At 37.8% G+C, this 16,699-nt stretch overlaps 1 protein-coding gene across 3 annotated transcripts in view; it reads left to right on the top strand.

Moving 5' to 3' along the window:
- Window positions 1-16,699, top strand: part of usp24 (ubiquitin specific peptidase 24) — an 85,325-nt gene that overhangs the window by 27,984 nt on the left and 40,642 nt on the right. For 2 of the 3 annotated variants that reach the window (XM_067417153.1, XM_067417152.1), the window contains exons 8-20: window positions 3,868-3,933; window positions 4,420-4,494; window positions 4,936-5,094; window positions 5,177-5,291; window positions 7,104-7,207; window positions 9,423-9,530; window positions 9,604-9,699; window positions 11,964-12,125; window positions 12,733-12,828; window positions 13,856-13,963; window positions 14,103-14,252; window positions 16,154-16,285; window positions 16,523-16,634. In XM_067417153.1, the coding sequence (XP_067273254.1) occupies window positions 3,868-3,933; window positions 4,420-4,494; window positions 4,936-5,094; window positions 5,177-5,291; window positions 7,104-7,207; window positions 9,423-9,530; window positions 9,604-9,699; window positions 11,964-12,125; window positions 12,733-12,828; window positions 13,856-13,963; window positions 14,103-14,252; window positions 16,154-16,285; window positions 16,523-16,634 (1,483 nt within the window). The remainder of the gene's footprint in view (window positions 1-3,867; window positions 3,934-4,419; window positions 4,495-4,935; window positions 5,095-5,176; window positions 5,292-7,103; window positions 7,208-9,422; window positions 9,531-9,603; window positions 9,700-11,963; window positions 12,126-12,732; window positions 12,829-13,855; window positions 13,964-14,102; window positions 14,253-16,153; window positions 16,286-16,522; window positions 16,635-16,699) is intronic. The other variant, XM_067417154.1, reaches the window with a different exon arrangement.

Genomic DNA, 16,699 nt, shown 5'->3' with positions numbered 1-16,699 from the left:
TTTATGAACTCATATGAATATGTAAGCCTTACTGACTATAAGCTAGTATGCTCCAAAACAATACAACAAATTGCTGTTAGAAGATATAAGCATTCAATACTTACAGCCTCTCACTTCCACTCTGCACTTCAGCATCTCATCAGTTTTTCTGTCCAATCAAATGCTCTCTGAAATCTAAACTGTCCCACCCCTTACATTATAAATAGATGCTGAAGCTGTGGCTGAAATCTGTCAGCTTGTTCACACATTTACTGTTTTCTATATGGTGAATGGCACATGGTACACAATATAGGGGATAGGGAACGAATCAGGCGGTGTAAATATGCTTTCCATTGGGGCAAATGAGGTCTGGTTTCATGTTAGTGTCACATGAACCGCTGCAGACCGCGCACACACACAGCCTGCTCCGGTCCAGAGACATGATAGCACAGAGCGGATCATATGCGCGAGTCGGCGGAGACCACAAAACATATCTGACCCATTTAAATTCTGCACAGAATGATATATTTTAAAGCGATGTGAAGGAGATTATGAAGAAACCGCGGCTTTACAGAGCTCAGTGGCTCTGGCCGAGCTGTGATATAAATGTAACACTATTGGCTATTTAAAAAAAGGGGCGGAGCTGATCGATTTTTCCACCCTGTCTTCCTGTTTTGGTGGAAATTTCGTCAAATTTTGTTAAATATAAAAGAACATTAGTTGCACTTTCACATTGGCTATGAGTTTAGATATCCCAGATAAAAGCAGGATGTTATCTTTTATGTTAGCATAATTGAATGGCAAAGAAATGAATGGCTAATTCATGTGTCATCAGAGAGAGAGAGAGAGAGAGAGAGAGAGAGAGAGAGAGAGAGAGTTGAACGAGGGCAGATTCTTTTATAGTGTGTGCGCTAAAGAGCTCAGGGTGTTTATCACCATCACAGAGAGCGTCCTACACACGGCAGACAGTGAGAAGGAGACGAGAGCAGGGGTATGAGAGAGAAAATCTGAGAAGATCTCGCATTCCTATGGGCAGATAAAAAGTGCGTTCAGGCCTGTTAAGATACCCACTAAAAGAATTGCTTTTAAACACTATTTCTTATCAAACCCTCTGAGGTAATGTGGTTGTCTGAAAAACATTAAAAAGTGAGTTAGTGGGATAATGTCAAAGAATTTTACCTCACCGCCCTCAAAACACAAACTAATAATGTTTTATATAGTGAAATGGGAGGATAGATAATTTGACATATGGTAGTGATAGGGAGGGTGGTCAACACTACTGTGGTTTGTATTATTTTTTATATACATTTTTTCATTCTTTATTTTTCAATAAAGTTTCCTGTGTTTGTTTGTTTGTTTGTTTGTTTTTAAAGAAGAACCTCAGAAAAGCGTCTAATCTGGTATGAGACAGACAGATAGATGCTCAGAATGTTTGACAGCTTCATTATTTTTAGCAGTAGAGGCGTCCGCTCCCCCATTTAGTGCAAGCGTGTAAATGCTCCCTCTTGTCTCGGAGCTGTGAAGCTGCCTTGTTTTTGGTTCCGCCCGCTTGTCTTTTGAAGGTGGGCATTAGCATGATCTGGGTGCCAGGGCTGACAGATAGAGCTGGCGACAGGGAAAAGATGCTTTGATTTGGGATTTGCATATTAATGGCCTTAACACAGGAACCAGGAAGTTTGAGGCGAGCGTAGGGAGGGAAATTCTTTTCAGGGGCACATACAACCTGCTGTGGCACGTATAGGAAACTCCGCTGGTTCATCGCCAGCTATGTTTTAATCTCAGACATAAAGGGATGCCCTGCTACAGTGACCATTTAATCCGTAGTGAGGGTAGGAGTCAATTAAAGCCAGGACACAAGAGAAAGACGCTGTCTTTTCTTCTCCACTGACTGGACTGATTCATTCACTTTCTCCAATGGATGAGAAGTCATTAGATGCTGAACAGAGGAGTGATTCATCTCTGCTCACTCTCTGTTGGCAAATAGCTCTAAAGAGATGTATGCCAGCAGAGAAATGTTGTATAAAAATCCCAGATTTTTTTAGTTATGGCTCAGTTTTAATCAGGTGCTTCTGAGTGGCCACTCACCTACAAATGGAAATTTTGTTATTTGCTCAACCCATGTCCCTCTATGGGCTCTTTTTTAATGAACTGAGCACATGGTCTTAAACCCAGGTGCACTTAGGGCGTGTTTAAATCCACTTTTGCTAGTTTAAGGATGAAAAATGGTCCAATAGGGTTGTCTCTACTCTCTTAATGAGTTATGGGTGTGTTTTGGGCAAAACCATGGCAGATGTGCTATTTACATGGCGGAATTTGCGTGCAGAAAGACTCATTTTTAATATTTAAAAATGTTTGTGTGCTGCAGCGCGTCCCTGTGTGTGTAATGAGCGATGAATACGCGTTGTGCCTCCGCCTATAGGTGTATATTACTAACACGCCCTTTAAATAACCCAAAAATTCTGCGGCATTGACTTTAGACCAGGTTTTTGTTAATCAATGTTGCCTCAAAACACACCTTGTTTTCAAAAGACCAGCACGCCTGGGCAAACAGATTGGCACGAGTGCATTTGCTGTTTAAACTGCAAATGTGAAAACGATAAATGCGTCAGGATGAAACTAGCAAAAAACACTTGCGTGACGCCTGGTGTAGCATTGCACAGGGTCTATGATAGGGCACTAAATGAAAATCTTCTCATGGTGTTTTTCCATACAACAAAAATTCAGAGATTTAGTTTTTATGCCACTGCTGAAAGTGTCGTACAGGTTGTAAAGGTTTGTAAAAAAGTGATTTTTCTTTCTTTCTTTTTTGTCAAAAAAATGTCAAAGAAAGCAAGAGAAAGAAAGAAAGAAAAAGTTGTTGTCTCACCCCTTTTTGCCATGTCATGTCTTACGCCCGTTTCACACATACTCCGTCTGCAGTGCGTGTGCGTATTTTTTTCCGTACCCATGTTAACGGATTACAGCTTTCACACTGCACCCGGATGCTGTCCGTCAGTCCGTTCCAGGAGCGTTGCGTCTGCAGCAGTGTACGGATCGTTTTCGTACCGAGTCTATTTTTTGCTGCGCTGCGTTGCTGCATTAAAGCGACAGAAGACTTTTCGCATTAAAATTAACATGTACTGACGCGAAAATCTAGTAATTTCACCAAAGATGCATATCATTTAAAATATACTCTTGTTTCAAAGTCAACGCATGGCTTTTTTTTCTCAAGTAAAGCAACAAAACGACACCCACCTGGCATTTAGGTAAAAAAAAAAAAAAGTGCCATAATGGAGAGCACTCGTACTTTCTTGGAGGTGAAAAGCAAAGTTATTTTTGACCTGCAGGATTTCATTTGAAAGGGTGTAAAAACGAAAGTAAAGACTAGAGTTGGCTGTTTTTGAATAGACTATTGTACGTTTCTAATTTAAAATGTTTGTGATTTAAGGCTATAACCTGTGTTTAAATGTTTTGCCACTTGTGTGAGCTAAATCTAAAGTATATAAATATGAATAAATGAATTTAATAAAATGTTTAAATGTAGTAGGCTATACGTAACCTGACTTCTTTTAAAGAGTAAACAAAGAGAATTGCAATTCTGACGAGCCATGTTCAGTAAAAACTTTTGGATTTTAAATAAAAATAATGAATAAATGCTGTGTTTGTGGTGTGCAACAGCGGATCAGTTGCGGACTGCAAACGCAGCATATGTGAAAACACTACTGGGCTTACGGATCCTGCAACGCACATGCAACGCAACACGCACCGCACACGCACTGTAGACGGAGTATGTGTGAAACGGGCTTTTAACAGGCAAACAAATATGTACCGGTATTTGTTTCATTACTGATTTGTTTTTGTGGTAATATTTAGAGTAAAATATATATGTGTGTGTGTGTGTTTCCTCAGTGTGTATCAGCTCTGGTTCAACCGCTCGGTGTGTGTGCAGAATACCTCAACTCCAGCCTGGTCCAGGTGAGTGTTTCCACGACTGATCTGTTCTCTCTTTGTTACACGGATCCCTGGAATGCTTGATTCTGATCGGTCTGTCAATAGTTTATCAGGGTATTTTCATATCTAGTTAGAATAGTTGAATTTTTTTTATTTATTTATTTTATTTAGAAAAACTAGTTGTGCTAATTTAAAAAAAAAATCTATTCTCTAGTTTAAAATGTTACTTTGTAAAACATCTTTGGCTGTTTTTCTGGGTGGATGGCTGGATGGATGGATGGATGGATGGATGGATGGATGGATGGATGGATGGATGGATGGATGGATGGATGGATGGATGGACCTTAATGCATTATAAATTAATAATGAGGTGGTGTTTTGAAAAAGATATTGAATCAAAAAGGATACATTTGAATGAACATGTTTTAGAACAATGGTTACCAGAGAAATTTCAAAGACACGGTCATGTGACCTTTACCTTAAAGTGGTTGTTGTGGTTTTATTTTGTAGCCCATGCTGGACCCAGTCATCCATAAGATGATAACATATGTGCAGAACCTGGAGGAGAAAGACCTGAAAGACAAGGTTAGGATATGTTTGTGTTTTTTTTTTATGTTAATCTCTCTCTCTCTCTCTCTCTCTCTCTCTCTCTCTCTCTCTCTCTCTCTCTCTCTCTCTCTCTCTCTCTCTCTCTCTCTCTCTCTCTCTCTCTCTCTCTCTCTCACACTCTCTCTCACACTCTCTCTCTCACTCTCTCTCTCACTCTCTCTCTCTCTCTCTCTCTCTCTCTCTCTCTCTCTCTCTCTCTCTCTCACTCTCTCTCTCACTCTCTCTCTCACTCTCTCTCTCTCTCTCTCTCTCTCTCTCTCTCTCTCTCTCTCTCTCAATAAATACAATAGTGTTGTTGTAAATAATGTTTGTAAAATATTGTTTTGTTTAACTGGCCGTTTTTAATTCCTGTAATGGTCGACTTTGACTCTCCCTTGTTGTTTTTCTCTTTTTATGTACATCACTTTTTCTCGAAAGCGTTTGGTGAGTATTCCAGAGCTCTTGTCAGCTATTAAGCTGCTCTGCATGCGTTTCCAGCGAGAGCTGGTGAACGTCGTGGATGACCTTCGCCTGGACATCCTCCTCAGAATGCTCAAGACGCCTCACTTCAGTGCCAAGATGAACTCCCTCAAAGAGGTTCAAATTCCTTTCTACATATTAGCACTTAAAGTTCACGCCTGAGTTCTTCCCTCATGTTGATGGCTCTTTGCTCTGATAGGTCACGAAGCTCATTGAGGAAAGCACAGTATCCAAGACTGTGAAGAACGCCATTGACACAGACCGACTCCTGGATTGGCTTGTAGAAAACTCGGTCCTGTCAATAGCTTTAGAAGGTGAGGAGTTCCCTGATCCAGTTTAACATATTAACAGTTAATCTCATATCAAAGCCATATCGGGCCTGTTAACCTTCTCCGGTTTCGCAATGTTTTACCATACAGGGCAAATAATAAAGAAAATAGTTTTGTGAATAAATTTAGTCAGGGTTATTCCCATTATCTAAAATTAAACCCATAAATTAGCCTGATAAGTCAGACCCACATCAAGATTTTTGGTCTGGAAACTCACCATAGACAGGGCTCAATCCGAGGGGCGGGATAAACGGTTGTCTTTCAAACTCCCTCTGCACGCGATAGGATAGCACTACAACCAACCAGAGCAACGAAGGTGAAGCAGAGCTAGTTCTCAGATTAAACTTTCGCCGTATCCGGTCGGCAAAACTCAGAACACATCTTCCCTTCTTAAGAATGACTTCAGTGCCGTTCTATGTTCTTTTCTCAGAAAAAAGCTCACCTCCAAGTCTTCCAGAGTCGCGGTCAAAGCTGAATTCGAAAGACCTCAGTTCGCCAGCTTCTGTGTTTACTAGAAGCACGCAAGTGCAACTCTGCTGTCATTATGTTAACCCCCGCCTACCGACTCTATACACGATGTGATTGGCCCGACCAGAGTTTGGCGTTTACAGCTCAGAAGTGTTTTAAGAGTTGCTAGACGACACTCCCGACAGATAAGATTTGCTGCCGCTTGGCTGTGTCTAGATTTCTAGGCTACCCATAAATAACTGTTATTTGAAATAAAATAAACTTTTACTGAAATAAAATATTAAAGAGCTTATTTTGTTGAAGTACTAGAATAACTAGAACAAATACATAAAAATGTATAAATGTAATATAGACTTTTTTTTTGCTAAAAAAGCAAACACTAATAAAATGTTTTAATTAAAGTGAAAATAAAAAAATATATTTAAAAATATTACAAAAAAACTTAATAAATTGGTAGATTTAAGGATACTAAAATAACCCTGAATTCAGTTTACAATTCAGACATATTTATCCTTCCAAGCTTCCCACATAATAAATATATATATATATTCATGCTTATTTATTAATCAGTAATTTTGCAGGGATGTAGTCACTTTTTTAATATGCAAAGAGGTTAGCTAATCACTGAGAGTACATTAACATATTAATGTCTTAAGGGTACAGCCTATTTAAAAAGTGTCAAAGAGAAAGTGAAAAAATACTACTGTATATAATACTACAAACTGCATTGAATACAGTCCCTTAAATATGGCTGTATGACATGCCTTATGTGGACGCACACACACACTTTCATACTGAGCGAATCCTCTGTGTTTTAAAGTGTTCAGAAGCCAGAATCTCAAGCTGTTGCTTTGTGTCTGAAGTCTTTTCTCCTCACCCACTCATTTGTCATCTTCTCTTTATTCAATTGTCTTTATTTAACACCGCCTCATTGTCTTTTCTCTTTTTGTTCTGTTTGCATACCTCATGGCACTTTCTTTTTTATCCTCTCACTTTCTCTTTTGCTCGTCTCTTTAACTTTAATGCCTTTATTTGGTTTAGCTTTCTCTTTGCATTCTTCCTTTCATTTTCTCTTTTTATTTACTTTCATTTTTCCATACCTCTTTGACAGCTTTCTTTTTCACTTGTGCTCTCTCCCTGATTCTCTTTCTCTTATTGCTCTTAATGTCCTCAGAATGTTTATTTTTTGTTCAATGATGGAAACCATCTGTTTTTTTTATGTATAAGGAATGTATGTTTTTCATATATTTAATTTTCATAAGGATTTTGTTTAATCAGTTTTTTTCATTTTCAAAGCTTGAAAGTGTTCTCTCTTTCTCTGTGCTGTAGGAAACATTGACCAGGCCCAGTACTGTGACAGAATAAAGGGGATCATTGAGCTTTTGGGCAGTAAGCTCTCATTAGATGAACTCTCCAAAATATGGAAAATACAAGTAAGCTTTTACAGAAATGTATCTACTCTGAGCTCCATCAAAGCTGCATGAACTTCTGACATTGAATCTAAAATGTATTTTTGAATATAATCGAAATGAATGGAGAACATTTCAATTGGTGTCCATCTGCATTCCCTTTGATTTTCAGGATGGAAATTAAGCTGTGAAATTAAGCTTTTTATTAACAACAGTAACATGCAAAACATGCTTTTTAAATAGCTTTTTTCTACTCTTAGTAAATGTACCATACATAAATGTTCTTATACAGCATCATGAACTAACTGACAGCTTCAGTGATTATAAAAGGAGCGCTTTGTAAAAGTTGGTTTTTCATTACCCTATGTGACTTAGTTCACACTTGAAGTTCGGTTCGTTTGGTCCGGAGCAAAAAACAAAACGTATAGTCTTAGTCCGCTTAGGGTTCATACTGGCATTTTTTACACTGAACCTAAAGTTACCGAACCAAAGGCAAAGGGAGACACTCACAACCTGATTGGTCGGGTTATATGACGTAGGAGCTTGCTTACCGAACATTCAAAACAATGCTGTGTGCTGGATTAAACGCGATCATTTTATGCATGTACATATGGCATTATTTTTACTAGCTGAGAACTCATGAAGAGCTCATAAAATGTTCAAAACATTCAAAACACCACCAGGATTTCCTCCGTTGCATGCAGAAAAGAGACGGCAGTTTGGTCGTCTACCGACTAATGGACAACACAGGTCCTTTGATGAGAAGAACCAAGTATGCTTTTTGTGTGTTTTTTTCTAGCATTTTCGAAACATGCTCGTCGGACCAAATATTGATGAGGCACTTCCTCGTTGCTTCACGTCTGCCCTCTAACGTTAACGTTATTCATTTTGGATACACCGATCTTTCCGCGTCGTCAAATCAGCTGACTATGTGTCACATCTTGTGAAAATACGTCCTGTTTTTGGTTTGTTTACATGTCTTTGGTCCGTGTTGAGTTCATATCAATCGAACCGCACCAGAGTTCGTTTGGAAGCGGACCGAGACCCATCTTTTTAGCGCTCTCGGTCCGCTTGTTTGGTGCGCACCAGGGTTCGGATGGCAGCCTTCACATATGTTCAAATGAACCGCACTAAACGAGCAATCGTGCCAGGGTTCGTTTTAATCGAACCAAACATGACAAGTGTGAACGCACCCTTAATACTTTAGTACAAAAAGTGCCAAACTTTGACAAACATTTATTTCTTGATGATTTGACATGTTAGCTATTGTATGTCTAAATATACATTCACAAGTAAAACACATGAAAAAATGTTAGGTCAGGGTTTTTCCTACATTGAATTATTTTGGTGGCCGCCAAAACAAGTTTTTGTCCCGCCAAAGCATTTTTGATGAGTTATTGTGATTTTATAAATTGATGTAGATTGCTAATGCACGTGACAGGGCGCACGTTAACTGAGTGACAGAGAACGAGCTGAGAGCCCGGCGCGCGCACTCTCTGTCTTCAAAACGATTGATCATTGCTCTGAACTGATAAACAATCCTCGCTGCATAGCTCAAACGAGAAGCTTTGTTTCGTCCTGGTTTCTTTCAGTTTGCTGCTTGATGTTTCTCATTTGCAAGAGAAATGGCAGGTCTTATCAGTTCAGCAACATGGTGGTGGCACCAGTGTGACCTCTAGCAAAATGACCGGTCGCAGTCTGGAGCCCTGCCGAAACTTAAACCAAAATTTAATAAAAATGGAAACTATAAAAATAAAAACTAAATTATTTATAAAATCTACTAGTACATCAATGAAACCAAGGGGCCGTTTACACGACACAAAAAAAAAGGACAACGGCTCCTCTCCCAAAACACTTTTATGGTGTAAATGTATTTAAAGTTTTCTGTTTTTAGTTGAAAGCGGTGTCATGTAAACGGACGCTAAAATAACACTAGTGTCAAGATCACTTATTATTTTTTTCATGATTTAAACATATTAAAAGCCTTTAAAACAAATCAAGTTATTTTGAGTTATCACAAGAAAACAAGGCAAAAATAATTACTCTGAATGCAATAACTCGGTCATCCTCACATGGTTAGTCTGCCTAAATATATATAGTATATTGAATTATTATTGTTATATTGCATTTAAATTTTGTATATTGCTTTTTTATTATAAAATTGCTGTTACAATTAAGTTTATGTAGTCTGGTTATATCAGCTGAATATATAAGTTGATGTGTCCTATTTTGTGTACAGGCTGGTCAGTCTTCCACTGTGATTGAGAACATCCACACCATCATCGCCGCTGCTGCCGTCAAGTTCAACTTTGACCAGCTCAGCCACCTCTTCGTCCTCATACAGAAGGTCTTTTCCATCTTCCTTTGGGCTCTTTCATCTTTGTGAACTGTGTTTTTGACTTTACCTTGTGTGTTTTCAGAGCTGGGAGGTAGAGAGTGATCGCGTAAGACAGAAACTTCTGAGTCTGATTGGACGGATCGGCAGGGAGGCTCGCTCTGAGGCAACCACAGGAAAGGTGCGCGTCGTCAGAATTAACCTGCATGTGTATTTCTGTCCCTCACCTGAAAGTTGGGCTTTGAACCTGCCTAGCCGTTAATAAGATAGAAAGAGGAAATGTGAAAGGCAGTGATTGTTGTAGCATTGTTGATGCTAGTGAAAGTTATTTTCTGTATTAAACAATACATTTTAATATGCTATTTACCATTTAATATGCTACCACCTACACTACAGTACAAAAGTTGTGGGTCAGTCTGAATTTATATTTCATAATAAATATTTTATAATATAAATACTGTTACAAATAAATGCTGTTTTTTATTTATCACGGTTGAAAAAAATATTAAGCAGCACAACTGACAACATTGGTAATAATAAGAAAAAATGTGCTTTTTTGTGCTCAAAATCAGCATATTAGAATGATTTCTGAAGGATCACGTGACTCTGAAGAATGCAGATATTTAACTTTGCATCACAGGAATAAATTACATTTTAAATTACATTCAAATAGAAAACTGTTATTTTAAATTGTAATATTATTTCACAGTCTCACAGAATTTTTTTTATCAAATAATTGCAGCCTTGGTAAACATAAGAGACTTCAGAGCATGACAAAAAATAAACACTATCTTTTTTTAGAGGTGGGCGATGTGACCAAATATTATATCACTATATGAGTACCGGTAATTTTATTTATTTTTACAATATATCACAATATAGTTATTTTTGATTTTAAATAAGTTTTTTATGATATCAAAATGTTTAATACCATTGAAATGTTATAATTCTTATCACCATTTTCAATATCTTACAATAGCACTAGAAATATTACATAAAATGTATAAAGTAATATAATGTATAGAAATCCACAGTGTTGCCACAGTAACTTTGAAAAAGTAATCTGATTACTGATCACTCCTTTAAAAAGTAACTTAGGTACTTTGCAGATTACTTGATTTTAAAAGTAACTAAGTAAGATTACAAGTTACTTTTATTAGTTACATTCAGCAGTTGCCGACAACACCCCTTCCGCCTCAACATAGAAATGACAACTGAAATGAAAATGAAAACGTTTTTGCCAACACTTGTACGTTGTTGGTCCTGGTACGTAAAAATGTGTGCATTTTTAACAGTAATGTAAACAATGTATCTCCTCCTGACATTTTAAGTTAAAATTAAAAAAAAAATTTCCTTTGATAAAAATACTCTCCTAGAGACACGAGAAGAAAGCAAAAAGATATTTTTTACTAAGGAAAATTTATAAAATAGTAACTCTGTGACTTGGATAAATTACTTTAATCTGATTACTGGTTTGAGAATAGTAACGCATTAGATTACTCGTTACTGGAAAAAAGTATTCAGATTAGAGTAATTTATTTAAATTAGAGCATTACTGGCATCACTGGAAATCAATGCATAGTCTTTACTGTGTAAATTAAATCCACATTTATTCTTATTAAAGTTAAAAAAGTGATTCAGTCAAGAGCAGTTTCTCTTTTTTGTTGTTTGGGTAGCATTTATAATGACAGCAGGTAATTTGTATATTGTCACTTTAACACAGATCCAATATACCTTTAACGTTTACTTAAAGGTGCACAATGTAGGATTTTTGCAGTAAAATATTCAAAAACCACCAGGCCAGTGTTATATATTTTGTTCAGTTGAGTTCTTACAATATCCCAAATGTTTCCAACTATTTGTAAATTGTGAAAAAATTGCTATTTTAACCAAGGAGCCGGGACGTCTGAGGAAGTCTTCTGTCAATTCCGTCATATCTGTTAATAAACGCATCCATGACCTTGATTTCTACCCCAGTCCTATCCCAATTCTTTTCCAGTGGCTGTGAGACCACGTCACAAGATTCTGAGCTCAAACTTTTGTTTTGAATAGGTGGCCTCTATCGGATGACAAAATTTACATAGTGTTGCTTAAAGACAAATGACTGTTTACTTGCTAATACATGGTCAGTTAGACACATGGGTATGTGTATTTAACCGATCAAGCCCAATTATGCAGCAAAAAGCACAGCGCTGAGAAACTATATAGCGAAATGAGTTCCTTTTGCTGCTAATTGTGCTTCAACGGTTTAAAATCACCTGTTTTAAAACTGCAATGCTTAAAAACTCATGCAAGTAATAAGATTTGTGACCACGCAGCACAGCAACGTCACATGAGCGTAACCGTGATAGTTATGATAGTCCAAAATCTCTACCGGTTGACAAATTTCTTCTAGTTAGTCTACCGCCCACCCCTAATCTGTGTGTTTTGTGGCTTGTGTGTCAGGTGTTGGAGGTATTGTGGGAGTTGGCACATCTCCCCACCTTACCTACCAGTCTAGTGCAGCAGGCCCTGGAAGAACACCTGACCATCCTCAGTGACGCATACGCCGTCAAAGAAACCGTCAAGCGGAACTATATCATAAAATGCATCGAGGACATCAAGAAGGTGAGCTGAGACCACAATTCTCAAATTTCTAATAATGGCCCGGACTCTTAATCTTCAGTGTTTCAGTTTATCAACTAATAGGAATCTGATTCATTTTTTATGATGCGACTCTGCTACATTATTCTTTTGTTTTTCTGTCATTATGGAAACTCATTGTCTGGCTTGCTTCTGGTGGTCTGAATTGGAGTGAGAGTCTCTCACTATCACACAAATCTCCTGTACTCCTTCATCTGCTTTGTTCTCCTTTCTGAAAATCTATATTCAGAAGGTTTTGTACCGTAAACACAAAATAAACACAGAAGCGCAATGGCACACATTTTTGAGCTTCCTGGCTTCTCTTTCAGGCTAGAATCTGTGCAGTGGGCTATTTTAAGAGCTGATCCAGGGAGTATAAAGGTGTTGTTCTGTCTCTAGTGCTAGATGTATATTTTCGGCAATCTAGTTTCAGCTTGCCTCATCTCACCCCAAACGCACGCACACACACACACACAGGCATTCACTTTGCTCAATCTTTGCGCTTCAGCCTCTGGTGTGATTTGGGTGCAGCGTCTGCCGCATAAACTCTTTAGTGGCGCTCACTGAATACAACTGAAGTTTATTTCTTTAGATGCAAATACAGGAGGATTCAAAGTCTCCCAGCGAGTCACAGGTCTCTTTTCTTACTGGCTCCTGGGGCAAGAAGAAACCAAGCTCATTGGCTAAAGTAAGAGAAGACCCACCCCTTTGGTTTAACACTGACCAATCATAACTCATCCTGAATCTTACATGAACAGAATTTTATTTACAAACTGATGATTGCCACTTGATTCATGGGGAAGTACTGTAAAGATATGTGTGATTTACAAAGACCTCTAGGGGTTTGTTCTTCCAATCCAAATAACTAATGACTTGTTGTCTGTTGGCTTCAATCTGTTGTTGGACGATTTGAAACATTTGGAAATCTGAGACTCTAACCCAAGCCTGGGGTAATAGTGGGGTCAATGACGTGATTCTAATTTGTTTGTTCCTTTCATTAATTATTTTTTTTAAAGTAATTCACATGTGTAGTAATGTTTTTTTTATTTATTTTAAACTAGATTAAATCCTCATTAAAAGGAAAAATAAAACAAAAAAACATAAAACAAGAAATTATATCATAGATGTATTTGCATACCCCTGCAAAAGCGTGACTCTTGATGATTTAATAATTTATGAAATATGTTTTTAAAAAAAACAACTTTTTGAAAAATACCAGAAAAAATATTTGGGGATGTTCTATACGTCTCATCCCTTCATTTGCGTGTCTGTTGTAGATTTTGATTATTTTATTATCTTTTTGTTGTATTTCCCATTAATTTCCTATGATGGGTCAAATTGACCCGAGGAGAGGATTAAAAAGAGAGCTCACCCAAAAATCTAAATTAGCCCATGATTTTCTTACCCTCAAGCATCCTATAGGTGTATATGACATTCTTCTTTCAGACGACTACAATTGAAATTATATTAAAATATGTCCTGGCTAATCTATGCATTATAATAGCAGCCCACAACAAAAATTATGTTTTACTTGGTTACACCACATAACATTTTAGAAAAATGAAAACGATATAAAGGTTTTATTAAACCATATGAAAATACATACTTATACGTCATTGACCCAGATGGAGATTTCTGTATTCAATGAATGCACCATTTATGTTATGGTTGATGTGGTTGTGTGTAATATCTATGTGTTTGTGCTTGTATTGTAGTCATCTCAGCAGACTAACCCACAGACAGTGTGGGTGGTTCCTGCCTTGCGGCAACTTCACGAGATTACCCGGTCTTTTATCAAACAGACCTACCAGAAACAAGACAAGGTAGGTGCAGACAGCATCCAGACGGACCATCTGGCCTGTTCATTTTTTACACAACTGCCGCTACGTAAACAATATATATATATTTTTTCTTGTTACTTTAATTGGCTTTGCATTTATACTTTGTCATCTTCTCTATCAGAGTATAATCCAAGATCTGAAGAAGAACTTTGAGATAGTGAAGCTGATCACAGGCTCTCTGGTGTCATGTCATCGATTGGCCGTGTCCGTCGCTGGATCCAATGGTCTTTCTGGGTCCACACTGGTCGATGGGCGGTACACCTACCAGGAGGTATGCTGCCACATGTCCTTTTTCTTTTTAGTCATACTGAGAACTTTATTAAGGTGGGAATACAGTGCAAATGACAATTTTTATATTTTAAAAAAGAGTATTATTACATTTTTGGTACCAAAAGTATTTTATGAGACTGCCAGTCTCATGAAATAAAGATATGCTGTACCAATTCTTTCAGAAAACAGCCAAACTCGTGCAGACATGCACTGGGCGGAGCTAAATAGACACGAGTGCGCGCACACGACACACAAAATACATCATGGCATTATCCCTGGATAACTTTCGATTCACTATACGTTTGTGTTGTTATACGCACTTACACACTGATTGCCAACAAAACAGACATTTGATGCAGTTTCACTCACCGCCTGCGGTTTCAGCTCATGACCGGGAACAAACAAACACACTTGCAGAACTCCGTTGATGCTCCGGAAAAACAAACTGCATCCACTGTTTCCTTAACGCTGAGTTATTTGGGAAGCCGAACAAGGTTATCTTTCCCCTCGCAACCGAAAACACTCTTCTTTAGTGACACTTTTGATTAAGTGGTCTAAAAACAGCGCTGCCGATGGCTCCCTTAACCCGAACGAAGCTCGTTGATGGATGCGCGCTTGCTCTCGCTCTGGTTGATGTGTGCACGTACTTAGCTGGGTGAAGTGCCCATACAAGGAATTCCACCCTTTATGAAGTCACACAGGGCCATACTCACAAAAAAAAATCTGAAACTTATTCAGTGCCTGAAGAAGTGTATTTGGCACAGAAATACACTGGAATACGTCCAAACTTTGGCCATGTTTAGCATGAGAATCCAACTCTTTAACAGTGTAAGTCAGAATGCATGGAATGGCATTAGACCCCTTTAAAAACGTATCACAAAACCAATTAATCAACATTAATAATCAGCAAATCAGCATATTTAGAATGATGTACGTAATGGATAAAATAATTAAACATGCATATGATGATGACTGTTGTGGCTCATACCAATTTATATTTAAAAGCCTTCCCTTATGATGCAGGTTTTTTTATGAGTGTTATGAAATTATTACAATATTTGTGGACGTTAAATGGATAGTTCACCCAAAACTTACAATTCGATGTTTATCTGCTAACCTCCAGGGCATCCAACATGTAGGTGTCTTTGTTTCTTCTGTAGAACACAAATGAAGATTTTTAACTCCAACCATTGCAGTCTGCCAGTCGTATAATGCACGTGAATGGTAACAAAATCCATGAGAGTAAAAAAAAATGCACACACAAGTCCAAATTAAACCCTGCGGTTTGCAACGACTCATTGATGTCTTAAGACACAAAACGATTGGTTTGTGCAAGAAACCGAACAGTATTTATATATTTTTTTAACTCAAATACACTATGTCCAACAGCCTTGATCGCGCAATCACTTCCAGTGTGTGAGGTCTGTACACAATCTGGGGTAAGCAGATAAACATAAAATAAAATTGTTTGGGTGAACTATACCTTTAAATAAAGTGGGATGTACTTGGGTGTGTTAAATATTTTAGAGAAATAAGTTTTTTTGGTTCAAATTTCTACAAATGTGACAAATTTATGACTGGCAAAATGTTGGGATCCCATGGCCAAACCAGTTAAGGACTACTGATCTGCAACATATTAAATTGTTTTTTTTTACCATCTTGTTACAAAAAGATGATTAGCGTCTAGTTTCTAGTTAAGGAATACAGCATAAAGAATCTAGTAATTTCCTCTGGTTCACAGATGAGTAATATTGTTGTTTGGCTAGGGAATTAGCACAGAAATATATTTCTAGACTAGAGAGGTGACTCATATTATGCCTCATATTTAAAAATAATCCAGAAGAGAAGTGTGGTTTTGACTACCTGATGTTATCTTTTTTTTTTTTTCTCACATATTTTCAGTATTTGGAGGCTCACTTGAAGTTCCTCGCGTTCTTCCTGCAAGAGGCCAGTCTGTACCTGGTCTGGAATAGAGCCAAAGAGATCTGGGAATGCTTAGTGTCCGGCATGGATGTGTGCGAGATGGATCGAGAGGTGTGGTCCTGTTGGTCTTTTTGTTTAGTTGGCTGCTTGTTTTTTTGGGTTGGTTTTGGGTTTGGTTTTGTTTTCAATTGTAATCATACCATTTATACAACTTTAAAATGCCGTTTAAGTAACTTATTTATTTAAACATTAAAGTGTATTCAATGGCTTTTCAGTTGTAGTGTCTAACTTGATTGCATTTTCACAAGCTATGTAGTAGTTTTGATGATGTTCGTCTCCCTGCTGTAGATGTGTTTCGAATGGTTCACTAAGGGACAGCATGATCTAGAGAGCGACGTTCAACAGCAGCTCTTTAAAGAGAAGATCCTCAAGCTGGAGCCTTACGAGATTACTATGAACGGTAAGAGTTCAACCCAAGAGTTCTCACCAATTCCACTTAAACCACAGCGGTTCCACATTAAGTAT

Source organism: Pseudorasbora parva, chromosome 15 (genome assembly GCF_024679245.1).
Source record: "Pseudorasbora parva isolate DD20220531a chromosome 15, ASM2467924v1, whole genome shotgun sequence".
NCBI classification, from domain to species: domain Eukaryota; kingdom Metazoa; phylum Chordata; class Actinopteri; order Cypriniformes; family Gobionidae; genus Pseudorasbora; species Pseudorasbora parva.
Note: the sequence above shows the minus strand (reverse complement) of the source record. Positions and strands in the feature narration are given on the sequence as shown.